At 33.5% G+C, this 18343-nt stretch overlaps 1 protein-coding gene across 1 annotated transcript in view; it reads right to left on the bottom strand.

The window, feature by feature from the left end:
• DPP10 (dipeptidyl peptidase like 10) overlaps positions 1-18343 on the bottom strand; it is a 113249-nt gene that overhangs the window by 71105 nt on the left and 23801 nt on the right. Inside the window, exons 4-5 of the mRNA XM_047772090.1 lie at positions 18185-18308; positions 4614-4652 (exon numbers count right to left, since the gene is read on the bottom strand). Coding sequence (XP_047628046.1) covers positions 4614-4652; positions 18185-18308 — 163 coding nt within the window. The remainder of the gene's footprint in view (positions 1-4613; positions 4653-18184; positions 18309-18343) is intronic.

Genomic DNA, 18343 nt, shown 5'->3' with positions numbered 1-18343 from the left:
TATGGGTGTATGTATTGCGGATGTAGGCAGGTAAGAAATATTCCTCTAGAATGTAATCTCCATGAGGCAGGAACCTTGAATTCTTCACTGTTGCTGTCTCCAGCACCCAGGACAGTGACTATCACATAGATAGCACTTAATAATCATTTACTGAATGAATAAGTAAATTAATAACTATTTCAATAAACTCAAGAGTCTGATTCTAGCTGCATTAGTAAGAACATCCCATGATGGAAATATAAGCATATTATTTTCTTTGTCTACTTCGTGGACACTTACAGAAATATAAGATATGTGTAATAAATTAAAAACTCTGAAGTAATACAGTTCAAGGGTGGGATGAGTGCATTACAAGGCATGCACTAAATACTGACAAGATACTTGACAGAATGAATCGCCTTTCAATTCTGATAGAGTCATAAATTCCATATATTACATCTTTTGCCCCTATGGAACATCTTTGCACACTTTTTTTTTTTCCAGTTTGGACCAAACTCTTAGTTGTCCTTTTGTGGTAAATCTTACTCATTTTTTTAGCTTGAACTCAGAACAGAAACCATTTCTAAATTTCCTTAGTTAGAGAGCCCCTCCTGGTTAGAAAATCTCTCCTCGGAGATTCTGTATTCATCTCAATCAAGGATTGCAGTGCACTCTATTATATGGTGGACTTCCTTCAGTAGGCAAGTAATAATTAAACTAAATTTGCAGTTTTATCTTTTTAGCTCTACTGCCTAGGACAGAGTAGGTGACTTGGTTATAACTGAACAGATGAATGCATGTGTATGATGGGCAAAAAATCTATATATATAAATCATTTGTATCACTTTAATCCATCACATTTACTCCAAACTATTGGCTCCTCCTTTATTCAGCATTCTCCCTCTGTGCTTTGCTTGAAAAATAAATTGCTTTTCATGGATTGGGAATATCTGGTCATAGTCTTTTTATGTTATTCTCCCTCCTCCAATTCTGGTACCCTAGAAATAGTTCGTTTTAAGAGCAGATGGGGACTATAATCTCTAATACATTACTGGGATTAAAAATCATCATCATTAGACAATAACTAGTTATAAACATATGGCTTCAGGTAGCGTCTTTCCTACAATCAAAGAGGTAGAGCCAATCTCCCTGTCCATGTTTATGACCTCAAGCAAATCAGTAGTTATGACACACCAGAGAATGAATTGGGGATACCAAACTCTACCTCATGACCAAACATTTTTTAATACTGGTTTTCCCAGTTGTAAGTCTCTATCTTTTTTCTTTTCTTTTCTTTTCTTTTTTTTTTTTTTTTTTTTTGTCTTTTCAGGGCCGCACCCACGGCATATGGAGGTTCCCAGGCTAGGGGTTCCAATCAGAGCTGCCGCCGCTGGCCACAGCCATAGCCACAGCCACAGCAATGTGGGATCTGAGGTATGTCTGTGACCCACACCATGGCTCACGGCAACACTGGCTCATTAACCCACTGAGCAAGGCCAGGGATCGAACCCACATCCTCATGGATACTAGTCAGGTTTGTAACTGCTGAGCCATGATGGAAACTCCCCAGTTGTAAGTCTCTTGAAAGCTAGGGGAAACAGGTCCACTTCTCTCCACTATTCTCACTGACTATCCAGAAAACATTATATGAATATTGTATTCAATTTCTACCTTTCTTGGAAATTTCCTTCATCTCATTACACATTCTCATCCTTTACATTTTATTGAATTCTAAGTATTTCATGAAATTCCCTTAGAGCATCCAGAGAAAAAGTCAACTGTGACAAACTCCCTGAATTTTCTTGTTGAATAATTGATAACTGGTGTCTTTACTAAAAAAAATTTCCTTTAACTATTCATAAATTTGAGACTTAAAATGTAGAAAACATAATCCCAAAAGAACAGGTATTATGTTGTTGTATGTTAGACTACTATTAATGTCACTGGTGATAAAAAATGGTAGCAAAATAGGTTTAATAATGCAACTATTTTAGGAGTTCCCATCGTGGCTCAGTGGTTAATGAATCTGACTCGGAACCATGAGGTTTCGGGTTCGATCCTTGGCCTTGTTCAGTGGGTTAAGGATCCAGCATTGCTGTGAGCTATGGTGTAGGTTGCAGATGTGGCTCGGATCCCCCGTTGCTGTGGCCCTGGTGTAGGCTGGCAGCTACAGCTCCAATTAGACCCCTAACCTGGGAACCTCCATATGCCATGGGAGCAGACCTAGAAAAAGCAAAAAGACAAATACAAAAAATAAAAAACAAACAAAAAAAATGCAGATATTTTAGACTACATCTATATCTATTATGTTATTGTTTTCAATTGTTCTTATTTTCAGTATCTAACTTAATTTTGTCCATTATTGACTAAAAAAAATCAAGATTTCTTTTCCATTTCATTTTGTACATTGACTATGATTAAATAATTCATATTGATATCTATAAGTAGGTAGGTGATAGATAGATAGATAGATGATAGATAGACAGACAGACAGACATGCCTATACTTCAAACAAGAAAAGTTTTAGCCTATTCACAATCCTTCTTACTCTTTTTCTTTATGTAGTCAACAAGCACATATGGATCTCTTCTTATAACCAGACTCTATATTAAGCATCTGTTTTACAATGGGTAACAAAAAATGAATAACTTTCCTGCTCTCATGAACTTAGTAAAAAAAATCACAGAACTAATTGCATAAGTATTACACAAAGATGACACTTGACTTTAACTTTTATTAGGGGATGGGATTTAGTTAGGGAGGTTAGAGGAGGTGACTTCTGAAGCAAGTGATTTAAGATGAGGTTTGAAAAAAATGAGAGGCCTTCACATAAAAATGTAGTTGAGAGAATTCTGTTCAGAAGGAAGAGTTCATATAAAGGTCCTGTGAATACGACATATATATATATAAGGGAGAAGATGTGAGAAAAGTATGAAATACAGCTGCAAAAACGTTCAACTTAATCCCTGTAGACCCTTTAAGGATGTTGGTCTTTATCTGTTGAACAAAAGGAGAGATACAAGTTGTTTTAGTTGTAAGAGTGGGAATATGAGGGTGTTGTGGGTAGTGACATTCAGATATATATGTTGAAAAAATCACTGACCCAGCCTGCAATGGGGAGAACAGATTGGCAGGTTCCTAAGGGGTTGGGAGTTCACCAATTGAGAAGGAACTGTGATGCCTCTAGTTTGATCCTGAATGGTGTTTATGAATTAGAGAAAATGAAATTGACTTGAGGTCTTTGAGAGTAAAAACCAGAATAACTTGGTGATGAATAACATATGCAGATAAGGATAAGAAAGTGTCAAAAATGACCACTAGGTTTTGATTTACATAGCTGGATGGATAAATATGTCATTGACTCCTGTGATCAGAAGACACAGACTAACTGCAGGAGGAGAGTGTTCATTTTGAACTTGTGGAGGGTGCAGTTACTTTTATAGATTTAGGAGAAGATGTCAAGCATGAATTTGGATATTTCAGAACTCAGAGAAGTGAGTTGCCTGGGGCTATCCATTTGGAGGTGGTAATTGAAACCACAGATGTATATGACACCTAGGGAGAGAATATAAAATAAAAGATCACTGTAAGGAACAAAACAAATCAAAACCAAACAAGCCAAACAGAACACCTCCCTTTGCAAAAAGCAGTGATGAAGTTAGTAGCAAAATGGGTTCAACTATATTTGAATAATCCACTTGTGTTTCTCTCTGAAATATCCAGAAGAAAATCACCCTGTGGAGATATTTGGTAAGTTACTCTGCTGGAATTATCTGGATTCCAGCCTCAATGATGTCACAATCTAGCATTGAAGGCTAGGATATATCAAAGGGGAAGAAATGTTTATTTGAACACTCTCCACATAACCGATATTCTGGGCAAGCTGAACAATGCTGATGCTTTCTATTTTTAATGGCTCACAACTTTTTCTCTTTCTTCCACACAAATGTTCATTGATATGAATAATCCTGACAATGGATCCTGATAGTTATCCTATAATGTATGTCTTATATAGCCAATCACTTGTGATAGAACATGATAGAAAATAATATGATAAAAAGAATATGTGTATATGTATATGCATATGCATGTGCATATGCATATGTATATGTGTGACTCGGTCACTTTGCTGTATAGCATAAATTGACACAACATGTAAAGCAACTATAATAAAAAATTTTAAAAAAGAAGTAACCTTTTCACAAATGATGTCATAGAGGCCTGAGTCACAAATATATATATTTATATATTTAGTCTTTCTAGGGATGCACCAGGGCATATGGAGTTTCCCAGGCTAGGGGTCGAATTAGAGCTGTAGAGCTGGCCTATGCCACAGCCACAATAACACCAGATCTGAGTCACATCTGTTACCTATACCATAGCTCATGGCAATGCTGGATCCTTAAGCCACTGAGCAGGGCCAGGGATTGAACCTCAGGTTTGTTACTACTGATCCCAATGGGAACTCCCAATTCGTAAATATTTAATGGAAAAGATTCACTGAGTCAAACACAGCAAACCCTTAAATTCATATTACTGAAATGACTTTTGAGAAAAGATTTTACATAACAAACAAATGAATAGGATGGAAATAATGGACAAAATGGGACACAAAGAGACCACCTGTACCATACCTGTTTAAAGAGCCATGTATCTGATGTCATCTCATATTTCTGAAACAAAATAATTAACTCCATGAAGCATCTGAAGACCAAAATGAGCACACATCAATTTAACTTGTTTTACACTGTTATCCTTCAGACATTTTTTTCTCCCTTCAGCTTATCAAATACCATGAGAGATCACATTGTCATTATTGATTTAAACTGAATGAGTAAGTAGAGAACAGGGACGAAATGATATTTTAATTATGAAGTCAGTTCTTTGGTGAACTCCTTCAGAATTCTCAGTAGTACTTCACAGGAGACAGAAGATCATCTTCCAGCTCTGTTTTATTACCTCATTCAAACTGTTCTGACCCACTAGACACTGTCTCTTTTCACCTCCAGGCATCATCAAGAAACAAAATTATAAGTCCTTGCAAAAAACCAGGCAAATGGCCAGGAATAAAAAAATGTACAAGTGAACATTCTGACGACATTCCATTCACTCTTTACCATAGTTATCTCCCTCTCCCACTTTGGGGAAAACAATTAAACATTAGAAATGACAAAATTTTAAGTATCCTCAAATAATCATCCACAGTGTCAGAACCAAAATTATATTTCAAAAAGCAAAATTAGACTAATTTAAACCAAAGTTAAATATGTTGTATATAAATAATAATGTAATGCAGGCATAAACAGTAGTGCTATTTACATGTAGAAACAAAATATCTTGTGGCTTTCTAGAAAAAATGATTTCATAATAGAAGGATTAAAATGAAGAAAACTAAATAATATATTAGAGATTTTATTTCTATACAAATTGTAAATAATAAAAATAATTTATTACAGTTTTTTTAAACCAATTTCTGTTTATAAAGCTGTATTTTTATTACTTTACAATTGACCATTCTCTCTTTTCAGGGCCTTTTACTTACAACAGAGTTTCTTTATAAACAGACATCAGAAAAACATCTAACTAAATCATCCCTTGGTTTTCTACCCACACTTCAACAATAATCATCCTTGATATCCCTAAAACACAGATATACCAAAACATAGCAATGTTACTGCTCAAGTATCACTAATTTTTATTAAAATCCATAAGGGTCTAAAATTTCGCATGAAATTATTTGTCCTATTATTTCAATTATAGCAGAAAGTAAAATCTTTTCTATTCCATAAATGGAATAGAAATAGAATATCAATAAGGTATCAAGTCAAGAATATGATGAGGTTCCTACATCTTTTCTAAAGAAGCATTTTTACCTATATAAATTACCCCTATATAGATAAGATGATGGGCTTTCTATAACGAGAAAATATACAAGTTCCTGGGCCAGGGTTCAAACCCATGCTACAGCAGTGACTTGAACCACAGCAGTGAATATGGGATCCTTAAGCCGATGAGCCACCAGGGAACTCCCTGCATACTTTTTAAATAACTTAGTAATCATTTGAATAAGACAACATGCACAACACTTTAACAAATACATGATGAAATCCTGGTCAGTCTATAAGCTAGCCAGATGAAAGAAGATAATTGAAATATATTATCTAATGAATAACAGCTAAATGTAAAGAACATCAGTAAAACCAATGAGTCAAGGACTGGCTCATCTACTTTGTTTTCCACATCTATGCTCATTATTCTAATCACAGATAAATGTTTTCTTCTTTATTTCTATCTTTTACAGACCTTTTAAAAATATGTTTTAAAAACATTGGTGTAATTTGCATATAGTAAAATGTATAGATCTTAATGTACGTGATGTTTTTTGATAAATGTATTTATATCTCATCAAAATATAAGGCCTTTAAGACTTCATACGTTTTCTCAAGCTTCTTCACAGAGGTTCCAAAAAGGTAATCACTCTTCTGAACTCTTCTCCATAGATTAGTTTTGTCTGTTTAGAAATTCAGATATTTGATATCATGTATTATGTGCTCTTTTGTTAGACGCTTCTTTCATACCACATGTTTTTGAGATTTCTTCATTATGTTGAGCATAGCACCATTCTGTTTCTTTTTAAATTGCATAGTGGAATGCCATTGTAGTGATAAGCCTCATTTTGTTTATCCATATCTTGTTAATGAACAATTGGATAGTTTTTAGCTACTGTGAATAAAGTTTCCCTAAGGATATTTTTAAAAAAATTCTTTGGTAGACACAGCTTTTTATTTCTCATGCAAATGTCTAGGAATGGAGTTACTGGGACATATGTATGTGTGTTTGTTTATATATGTGTTTTTAACTCTATTCAAGACTGTAAAATTATTTTTAAAGTAGTTCCATTTTACACTTCAACCCACAGAGAATGAGATTTGCAATGCTCCACATCCTCATCAGCAGTTAATACTATCACTGTATTTGTTGTTTTAATTTTATTCATTCTAAAGGTTCACCTCATTATGTCTTGATCTGTATTTTCCTAAAGTCTAACAATTTTAAGTACTTTTTCATGCATTTTAAACTTCCTTATAAATATCTATTCACATCTTTTGACTTTTTCATTGGATTGTCTTTTATTATTGAAATGTATATATTTCTTTGTCAGACACCCATTTTGCATAATATTTTCTCCCAGTCTGTAGCTACTGTTTAATTTCCTAATGGTGTCTTTGATGAGAAGTTTCTAATTGTGATGACATCTAATTTATTTTTTTCTCTTATGATAAATGATGGCTTTGCCTTTTCAATATATTGAAGTTGTATTCCATCTTTTCATCTAGAAGACAGTATTAGCTCTTAGATTTAGGGCTGCAATGTGTGTCAAATTAATTTTAGGATATGGTATAAGAAATATCAACCACCTTTGTATTTTTCATTTGGTTATTGATTGTTCCAGCACCACTTCCCCCAGTGAATTATTTTGGCACCTATGTTGAAAATCAATTGATCAGGTAAATATGGAAACACTACTCATTCAGTCGATCAATTTGTGTATCCTCATACCTCCACTACAATCTATCAGTCTCTGTGGCTTTCTGGTTATTCCTGAAATCATGTAGTGCAACTTCTCCAATGTTTCTTTATTTTAATTTTCAGAATTGTTTTAGATGGTCAGGTCTTTTGCATTTCCATATGCATCTTAGAACCAACTTGCCTGTTCCTATTAAAAAAAATTCTGCTGGGATTTTAATTGGTATGATATTGAAATTATAACAATTTGAGTAGATGCGACATCTATAGTATTAAACCTTCAGTTTAGGAAAATGGCTTAGCTTCTATTTATTTAGGTCTTTAATTCCTTTCAGCAAAGTCTTAGTTTTTAATATTAGGATTTTTCACACTATTTATTAAATTTATTCATATGTATTTAATATTTAAAGACTTCAATAGTATTTTTATTTTCCAACATAATATTCTTAGAAATATATTTTGTGGGTTGTTTATTTTGAAACAAGTGCCAACTTACAGAGAAGTTAAAAGTCCAGCTCAAGAAACATCTGCATATCCTTTAGACATATTCCTTATGTACTTATATTTTGCCCCATTTGCTTTATTATTATGTCTATTTCTCTACTCTTTCCAAACTATTTAAGAGGATGATGGAAGTTTATTTTTTCAAAATAAATTAAAAGTTAAAAATATGCTTTTTCTCTAAATAATTTGATAGAGATTCTGAAGTATTGTACACATTTACCCCTAAATAATTTAGTGAGCATGTCTTAAGAAAATTATAGTATATCTATATTTATGTATTTTTTACAGTAAAATGATAAAAATCAGGAACTGGAACAAATTATTCAAATTGGTGCATTGATATACAAACTGTGATCTGTACTAGTATTTTTAGATTTTTTTATACTTTATTTATATAATAATCCCCTTTACAAATAAGATAATTTTATTTCTTTACTAATCATCATGATAATTATTCCTTGAAAATGACTCTTGCTAGAGTCGACAATAAATTGCTTAACAGAGTTAGAATGTGTATCCTTACTTCACTGCTGACCTTAAGGCAAATAAGGATAATGTTTCACCATCAAGTATAACATTTATTGGGTTATTTTGTGGCTTTCCTTTATTAGATTGGGGATACTACTTTCTATTCATTGATGTTAAAAGTTAACATGAATGAGTGTTGAGTTTTGCCAGTTGCTTTTCCTTCATATACTAATTGGTTATTTATTTTCCTGTTTTTCCTGGTGAAATAATATACTAGATTTGTTGGCTTTTAATATTAAATAATCTTAAATTCATCTTAAATTCTGAGGATAAACCCTATTTAGTCATTATGTACTGTTCTCTATATTGTGGAGAATGATATATCAATACGCTAAAATTTTCTGTATGCATTGTCATGATAGTTATCAGTCTAAAATGCTCTCTTATTGGAGTTCCCATTGTGGTGCAGTGGAAATGAATCTGACCAGCAACCATGAGGTTGCAGGTTCAATCCCGGGCCTCGGTCAGTGGGTTGAGGATCCGGTGTTGCTGTGAGCTGTGGTGTAGGTCGCAGATGTGGCTCAGATCTGGTGTTGCTGTGGCTGTGGTGTAGGCCGGCAGCAACAGCCCTGATTAAATCCCTAGCCTGGGAACTTCCATATACTGTAGTTGTGGCCCTAAAAGGACAAAAGACAAAAAAGCAAATAAATAAAAAATAAATTAAAAAATGCTCTCTTATAATGTTCCTGTCTACTTTTGGTAACAAGATAATGCTAACCTTATAAAAATAGATCAGCAAGTTCTCTTTTTTTCTCCACTTACTAGAGAATGTAGGAATGGTAGAAAATATTCACTTCTAGTTTTATTGAGATATAATTGATATACAGCATTGTACAAGTTTAAAGTATACAACATAATGATTTGATATATGTATATATTATGAAATGATCACTACAGTAAGTTTACTAAATGTTCTCACAGTTAACAGTTTTTTTCCTTGTGATGTGAAACTTCAAGATTTACTCTTTTAGCAACTTTCAAATATGTAATACAGTATCAAACTGAAGTCATCATGTCATACATTACATCAGAACTTATTACCTTACAACTGGAGGTTATACCTTTCAAAACCTTTACCCAATTCCCCCACCAAACCCCTGCTTCTATAAAAGTACAAATCTAATCTTTATTTCTGTAAGTTTGTTTTTTTAGATTCCATATATAAGTGAGATAATACAGTATTTGTCTCTCAGAGTCCATCTATGTTATCACAAATGGCAAGATTTCCTTTTTTATGGTGGAATAGTATTACATTGTGTGTGTGTGCATATGCCATATTTTATTTATCCATTCATTCGTTGATCGATACTTAGGTTTTTCCCCTACATCTTGGTTATTGTAAATAATGCTGCAATGAACATGTTGGTACAAATATCACTCTTACTTTTTTGTGGGGGGGCTGCTGCACTCACGGCACAGCAGTGACCCAAGCCACTCTGGTGACAATGCTAGATCCTTAACCTGCTTCACCAAAAGGGAACTCCCAAATGTCTCTTCAAGATAATGACTTGCTTCTTTGGTCTTTTATTTAAGTCTTTAATCCATTCAGAGTTAATTTCTATGAATGGTGTAAGATGGGGGTCCGATATCATTTTTCTGCATGTGGTTATCCAGTTTTCCCAACACCGTTTCCTGAAGAGACTGTGCTTTTACCATAGTCTTGGCTCCCTTATTAAGCAGCAATTGAATGTTGAGGTGGCAGTTTATTTCTGGGCTCTCTACACTGTTCCATGGGTCTATGTGTCTATTTTTTATGCCATATCATACTGTTTTAATTATTGTAGACTTTCAGCATAGTTTGAAATCTGGGAGTATCATGCCTCCAACTATGATCTTCTTCCACATGATTGCTTTTGCTATTCAGGGACTTTTGTGGTTCCTTACAAATTTTATACTATTTTTTTTTCCATTTCCATAAAAAATGCCGTTGGAATCTTAATTGAAATTGCATTAAATTTACAGATGAACATTTTAACAATATTAATTTTTTCCAATACATGAGCATGAGATATCATTCAATTTTTTTTCTGTCTTCAATTTATTTTCATCAAGGTCCTGTAGTTTTCAGTGTAGATAGCTTTTACCTCCTAAGATAAATTCACTCCTAAGTATCTTATTGTTTTGGATACTATTGTAAGTGGGATTGATTTCTTTTATTTTTTTTCAAATAATTTGTTAGTGTATAGAAACATTACCGATTTGTGAATATTGATTTTGTATCCTGGGACTTTACTGAATTCATTGATTAGATCCACTAGGTTTTTGTGGAGTCTTCAATATTTTCTATGTATAAAATCACATCATCTACAAAAAATTTTACTTCTTCCTTTCCAAGTCTGATGGCCATTATTTTGTTTTCTTATCTGATTGCTCTGTGTGGAACTTCCAGTACTATGTTGAATAGGAATGGTGAGAATGGGCACCCTTGTTTTGTTCCTGACCTTGGAGGAAAAGAGTTCATCTTTTCACTACTGAGTATAAAGTTAGCTATTGGTTTGCCATACATGGACTTTATTATGTTATGTTTGCTTTATAGTCACTTTATTGATAGTTTTTTTCATGAATACTGAATTTTGTCAAAAGATTTTTCTGCATCCATTGAGATGATTTTTATCTTTCATTCTGTTAATGTGGTGTACCACATTTACTGATCTTCATATGTTGAACCACCCTTGCGTCTGAGAAATGAATCCCACTTGATCATGGTGTATGATCCCTTCCAAATTCAGTTTACTTGTATTTTGTTGAAAATTTTTACATTTATATTTATCAGGGATATTTGTCTTAGTTTACTTATCTTATAGCATCCTTGTCTTGCTTCAACATCAAAGTAATGGTTGCCTCATGAAATGAGTTTGATAGTGTCCACTAGTCTTTGATATTTGGGAAGGGTTTGAGAAGGATGTGTTAATTCTTCTTTAAATACTTGGTAATTTTCACCAGTGAAGCCATTTGGTCCTGGGCTTTTCTTGGTTGGGAGTATTTTGATTACTGATTCAACCTCTTTACTAGTAATTGGTCTGTTCAGACTTTCTATTTCTTCATGATACAATCTTTGTGGGTTGCATGTTTTTAGAAATGTATCCATTTCTTCTGGGTTGTCCACTTAGTTGGCATATAATTGTTCATAGTTGTCTACTAAGAGCCTTTGTATTTCTACAATATCAGTTGTTATGACTTCCCTTTCATTATACACATTTCTTTCTTTTTAGGGCCACACCCACGGCATATGGAAGTTCCCAGGCTAGGGGTTTAATCAGACCTTCAACTGCCAGCTATGCAACTACCAGAGCAACGCATAATCCAAGACACATCTGTGACCTACACCACAGCTCATGGCAATGCAAGATCCTTAACCCACTGAGCAAGGCCAGGAATCAAACCCACATTCTGATGGATACTAGTCAGGATTGTCATCTCTGGGCCTCAAGGGGAACTCCCTTTCATTTATAATTTAAAAAAATTAGTCATTTATTTTTTTCTTGATCAATTGAGCTAAAGGTTTGTCTAATTTTCTCCTATTTTCAAAGGACTAGCTCTTTTTATTAATTGCTTCTATTGTTTTCTAGCTCTCTATTTCATTTATTTCTGCTCTAATCTGCTAATTGAGGTCTTAATTTTTCTTCTTTTTCTAGTTACTTGAGGTATAAAGTTAGGATTTTATTTTGCCATATTTCTATTTTCTTGATGTATGTATAAATAGGTATACACCTTCCTCTTAGATTTTCTTTAAATGGTTCCCATAAGTTTTAGTATATTGTGTTTCCGTTACTGTTTGTCTCAAGATACTTTTAAAAAAATCTCTCCTTTTATTTCTTATTTGATTTATTGGTTGTTCAAGAGAATGTTGTTTGCTTTCCATGTTTTCATGAATTCTCGATTTTTCCTCCTTTTATTGACTTCTAGTTGTATAACGAGGTGGTCAGAAAAAAAATACTTGGTATGATTTCAACCTTCAATTTGCCGAGACTTGTTTATGGCCTAACATGTAATCTATCCTACAAAAAATTCCATGTGTGCTTGAGAAGAATGTGTATTTTGTGCTGTTATATGGGAGTATTCTAAATATGTCTATTTGCTCTATTTTGTCTACTGTGTTGTTAAAATCAACTATTTCCTGGATTCTCTCTCCAGATGACATAATCATTGTCAAGGGTAAGGTATTGAATACTCCAACAATTAGTGTATTGATGTTTATTTCTCTTTTTAGTTCTATTAGTATTTATTTTATATATTTAAGTTCACTGATATGGGTGCATAAATGTTTACAATTTTTATTTCTTCCTGATGGATTGATCTCTTTATCTTTAAACAATTACCTTTTTGATCTTTTGCCATTTTTTCCTTAAAGTATACTTTTTTGATATAACTACCTGATTACTTTTGTATAACATTTGCTGGAAACACTTTTTATCATTCTTTCACTCTCAGTCAATGTGTATAGGCTGCATGTTGCATGTTGCTGGTTGCAAGGTTATCAGATTAGTCTTCTAAATTAACAGTATCTGTCCTTAAATAAAAATGGTAAAAAAATTGATTCTTGAACAACCATGTTTTGAGAGTAAGTTGTGTTTCAGCTTCCATAATCACATTTTATAAACTCTGCAATAGATTCTATATGTGTAATTTGTAAGGTTTTTAGCACAGGAAATACTTTATTAATTTTAAATTGTTACATTACATACTTAGTACTTGGTAAAGGATTCTCAGTTATTCAACAGCAGAATTTTCCAAGTTATGCTTCTGGACAAGATGGACAATGTTACCAGCCCAGCATCTTTACATTAATCAACTATAGAACTTTACAACAACTATATTCAGATGTTGGACAATAAAAGAATCAAGATATCAATGGTGAAATAATGCTATGGCTTCCTGTTGGAGACACACTTGTGACCACAGTGCAAGGAAATGGGGCCCAAGAAAAGCACAAGGTTATCACTGATCCAAGAAGGCAAAGGCAGAGAGAATAAGAGTTTGAGACTATCATGGTGGCTGAAATTTGCAGGACAAATTCCACAAGATGGGAGCTATATAGAAAAGAAATTGGGCAATATGTAAAAGATACCTAAGTCTTGATCTCAGTGTTGTATATATAGGACATGCCTCAGAGAGAGAAGCAAATAGAAAATCTGCAGGTTGCACAATGCTTGGGGACTTTGGAGTAATGAATAGCAAAAATAGAGATCTCTCACGAAAAACCCTAAGCATTTAACTTAGAGCTCAGGAAAAAAAAATGTATTAGGAATAGAGCTATTCTCGTCTCCTCTGAATAAATCATTAAATCAAGCCTTGAAAGAATTGAGTTCATCTGCCTGTAACTAGCTATCTACTAGAACAGTTTACTCTTAAAAAGCATTTAAAATGAATTCTCAAAAATATAGAATTCACAGTATCAATTACACAATTAAAACATACCATACATCTAGAGACATAGAAAATATAACTCACCAGCCTCCCCAAATGTAGTAAATAGAAGCAGACTTTCAGAGGATACACAGATATTGGAATTAAACATACTAGGGAATAAAAGCTATTAGAATAATATTTAACAAATTAAATGGTAAGCATAATTAGTAAACAGATGAGAAGTTTCAGTAGCAAAATAAAAACTATAAAAACAGAGCTATGGAATTTTAGGAACTGAAAAATAAAGGATCTCAAGTGAAACATTTCCTGGATAAGCTTAACAACAAATCAGACACCATTGTAGTCAGGGAAATATAAATAATTCAAACAGAAGTCCTGAGGGTAAAAAGTCTGGGGGAAAAAATTAACAAAGCCTTAATTACTGCAGAACACTATGAACTGATACAGAAGATGAAATTTGAGATATTGGTGCAGAAAAAGAGTAGTAAATAATGACTTAAATATCGCAAACTTGATGAAAAACCATTAATCCATTTATCCCAAAAGTAAGCAAATCCAAAACAGAGTAAGGACAAAGAAAAAAATACCTTATCGCATAATGCATAAATTATTGCAAAGAAAAGATAAAAAAATTAAAGTATCCTGAGAGAAAAACATATTGCATATAGGAAAATACAATGATAAGAATTACTGCCTGTGTTGATCAAAACAACATAAACCAGTGGAAAGACATTGATAAAGAACTGAAAGGAAAAAACTTCAAACTAAAAATCTATATCCCATAAAAATATCTTTCAAAAATGAAGACAAAGAAAGATATTTTCAGATAAATAGGAGCTAATTTATTGAATATAGATCTGCACAAGTAACAGGAAATGAAGTTATTAAGGCTAAAATAAATGATATCAGATGAAAACTCAGATCAAAATGAAAGATGCCAAATATGTAAGTAAAATAAAATAAAATACTTTCTGATTTTTCAGAAAGATAGTTGATAAGTTAAGGAAATTAAAGTAGTGTATGGTAGAGATAATTATAGAATAATTTCATAATGAACAATTAATTAGGAAGACATGTCAATTCTGAGTTCCTATGTATATAGAAATAAAGCTTCCAAATAGTTAAGCAAAACTAATAAGCAAAAGCTGACAAAACTAAAGAAAAAAATTGAAATATACTTGGACACAAATATTTTCAATGTATTTGATGAAATAAGTAATCAAAACTCAGTAAAGATATAGAAGATATATCAACTTAAATTTATTTTAGTAAAATCTCATTCAACAACTGTATAATAAACAATCTTTTCAAGAGCAATGGGGATAGTCACAAGTCTAAAAGTGCAAAAAGTGAAATGAATCAAAGTAGTATTGCTTGACTAGAAGATAAACTAGAATCAGTAAGAAAAAGATATTTGGGAAAATGACAAATATTTGGAAAATTAAAAAAATGCAAACTCTTAAACAACTCATGTTAAAGAAAAAAAAACACAAAAGAAATTAAAAATGATATTAGGAGTTCCAGTTGTGGCTCAGCAGTAACAAACCTGACTAGTATCCATGAGGACACAGGTTTGATCCTTGCTCCTGCTCAGTGGGTTAAGGAATCTGGTGTTGCTATAAGCTGTGGAATAGGTCACAGACATGTTGCTATGGCTATGGTGTAGGCCAGCAGTTGAAGCTGCAATTCAGCCCCTAGCCTCAGAACTTCTGCATGCCATGACTGCAGCCCTAAAATGACACACACAAAAAGATTTTAAATTCAAACATAATAAAATATAACATGTCAAAATATGTGGATGAAGCAAAATGATGTTTAAAATGAAGTTTATATCTTGGAAAGCTTACATTAGAAAAAAAATAAAGGTTTTGAATTAATAATAAAGCTCCAAGTTGTCAAGCTAGAAAAAAAAATAGAAATTTATCTCAAAGTAATTAGAAGGAATGGAATATAAAATAATAGCACAAATTAATGAATCATAAAACAATCTATAGAAAAAATCCATGTAAGCAAAACTTATTTTTATAAGATGAATAAAATTGGAGTTCCCTTTGTGGCTCAGTGGGTTAAGAACCCAACATAGTGTCCATGAGGATGTGGGTTGGATCCTTGGCCTAGCTCAGTGAATTTGGCTTTGCTGTGGTTGTGGCTGTGGCATAGGATGGCAGCTGCAGCTCCAATTTAACCCTTAGCCTGGGAATTTCCATATGCTGCACCTGCAGCCCTAAAAAGCAAAAAACAAAACAAAACCAAAAGAAGCAAAGAATAATGGATTCATAATATCAAAAAACTATAAAAAATTAACAAAATTGCAATAATACTTTCTGACCTGTTAATAATTACATTAAATGTCGATGGATTCAATTCTCTAGTCAAAAGGCATAGAACTGCTGAATGGATTAGTTCAGACTAATCTGAACTATAGAAAAACAACTGCATTTTTGGAATTTTTTTTTTTATTTTCCCACTGCACAGCAAGGGGATCAAGTTATCCTTACATGTATACATTACAATTACATTTTTTTCCCTGCCTTTTGTTCTGTTGCAACATGAGTATCTAGACAAAGTTCTCAATGCTACTCAGCAGGATCTCCTTGTAAATCTATTTTAAGTTGTGTCTGATAAGCCCAAGCTCCCGATCCCTCCCACTCCCTCCCCCTCCCATCAGGCAAACACAAGTCTTTTCTCCAAGTCCATGATTTTCTTTTCTATGGAGATGTTCATTTGTGCTGGATATTAGATTCCAGTTATAAATGATATCATATGGTATTTGTCTTTGTCTTTCTGGCTCATTTCACTCAGGATGAGATTCTCTAGCTCCATCCATGTTGCTGCAAATGGCATTATGTCATTCTTTTTTATGGCCGAGTAGTATTCCATTTTGTATATATACCACTTCTTCCGAATCCAATCATCTGTTGATGGACATTTGGGTTATTTCCATGTCCTGGCTATTGTGAATAGTGCTGCAATGACCATGCGGGTGCATGTGTCTCTTTTAAGTAGAGTTTTGTCCGGATAGATGCCCAAGAGTGGGATTGCGGGGTCATATGGAAGTTCTATGTCTAGATTTCTAAGGTATCTCCAAACTGTTCTCCATAGTGGCTGTACCAGTTTACATTCCCACCAACAGTGCAGGAGGGTTCCCTTTTCTCCACAGCCCCTCCAGCACTTGTTATTTGTGGACTTATTAATGATGGCCATTCTGACTCTTGTGAGGTGGTATCTCATGGTAGTTTTGATTTGCATTTCTCTTATAATCAGCGATGTTGAGCATTTTTTCCTGTGTTTGATGGCCATCTGTATATCTTCTTTGGAGGAATGTCTATTCAGGTCTTTTGCCCATTTTTCCATTGATTGATTGTTTTTTTTGCTGTTGGGTTGTATAAGTTGTTTATATATTCTAGAGATTAAGCCCTTGTCGGTTGCATCATTTGAAACTATTTTCTCCCATTCTGTGAGTTGTCTTTTTGTTTTCTTTTTGGTTTCCTTTGCTGTTCAAAAGCTTTTCAGTTTGATTAGATCGCATGGGTTTATTTTTGTTCTAATTTCTATTGCTTTGGGAGACTGACCTGAGAAAATATTCATGATGTTGATGTCCGAGAGTGTTTTGCCTATGTTTTCTTCTAGGAGTTTGATGGTGTCCTGTCGTATATTTAAGTCTTTCAGCCATTTGGAGTTTATTTTTGTGCATGGTGTGAGGGTGTGTTCTAGTTTCATTGCTTTGCATGCTGCTGTCCAGGTTTCCCAGCAATGCTTGCTGAATAGACTTTCTTTTTCCCATTTGATGTTCTTTCCTCCCTTGTCACAGATTAATTGACCATAGGTGTCAGGGTTTATTTCTGGGTTCTCTATTCTGTTCCATTGGTCTGTCTGTCTGTTTTGATACCACTACCACACTGTTGTGGTACTGGAATGTTTTTAAAGAAGACAGGAAAGAATCATCTTATATTCTCAAGTTAATCACTGTCAAAATGTAGAGAGAAAGCCCATATTTGAGAATGAAACTAACATGGATTGGCTTCCCCTTTATTCTATATAAGAATTCATTGTTTTAAAGCTAAGTTTATTCTCTTCTGTTTATTATCTGTATCTCTTACCTCAAAGTATAGAAGATTTATGAATTAACGTCTATATGCCTAATAGAAAGCCTCTTTTCCTAATTCCTTTGGAAGCTAACTATTGAAGTCTCTGTAACAAAAATTGTTCAATTTTCCCTTGAGAGGTAGCATAAAAGACTTCATTTCAAGCATAAAGGAAAGCAAATGATACTCACTCTACTACAAGCACCAGTGGTGGTCTCACAGACTGTAAGGATGGAGATGTTCTGAGGTCGATTTAACCATCTGACCACCGTCTTGGTGTTGCTTACCCATTTAACCATAGTGATGTAGTATTCTCTAGTTTGGAAACAAAATTAAAATTTACGCTTAGT

This window comes from Phacochoerus africanus, chromosome 3, assembly GCF_016906955.1.
Source record: "Phacochoerus africanus isolate WHEZ1 chromosome 3, ROS_Pafr_v1, whole genome shotgun sequence".
Taxonomy (NCBI): Eukaryota; Metazoa; Chordata; class Mammalia; order Artiodactyla; family Suidae; genus Phacochoerus; species Phacochoerus africanus.
Note: the sequence above shows the minus strand (reverse complement) of the source record. Positions and strands in the feature narration are given on the sequence as shown.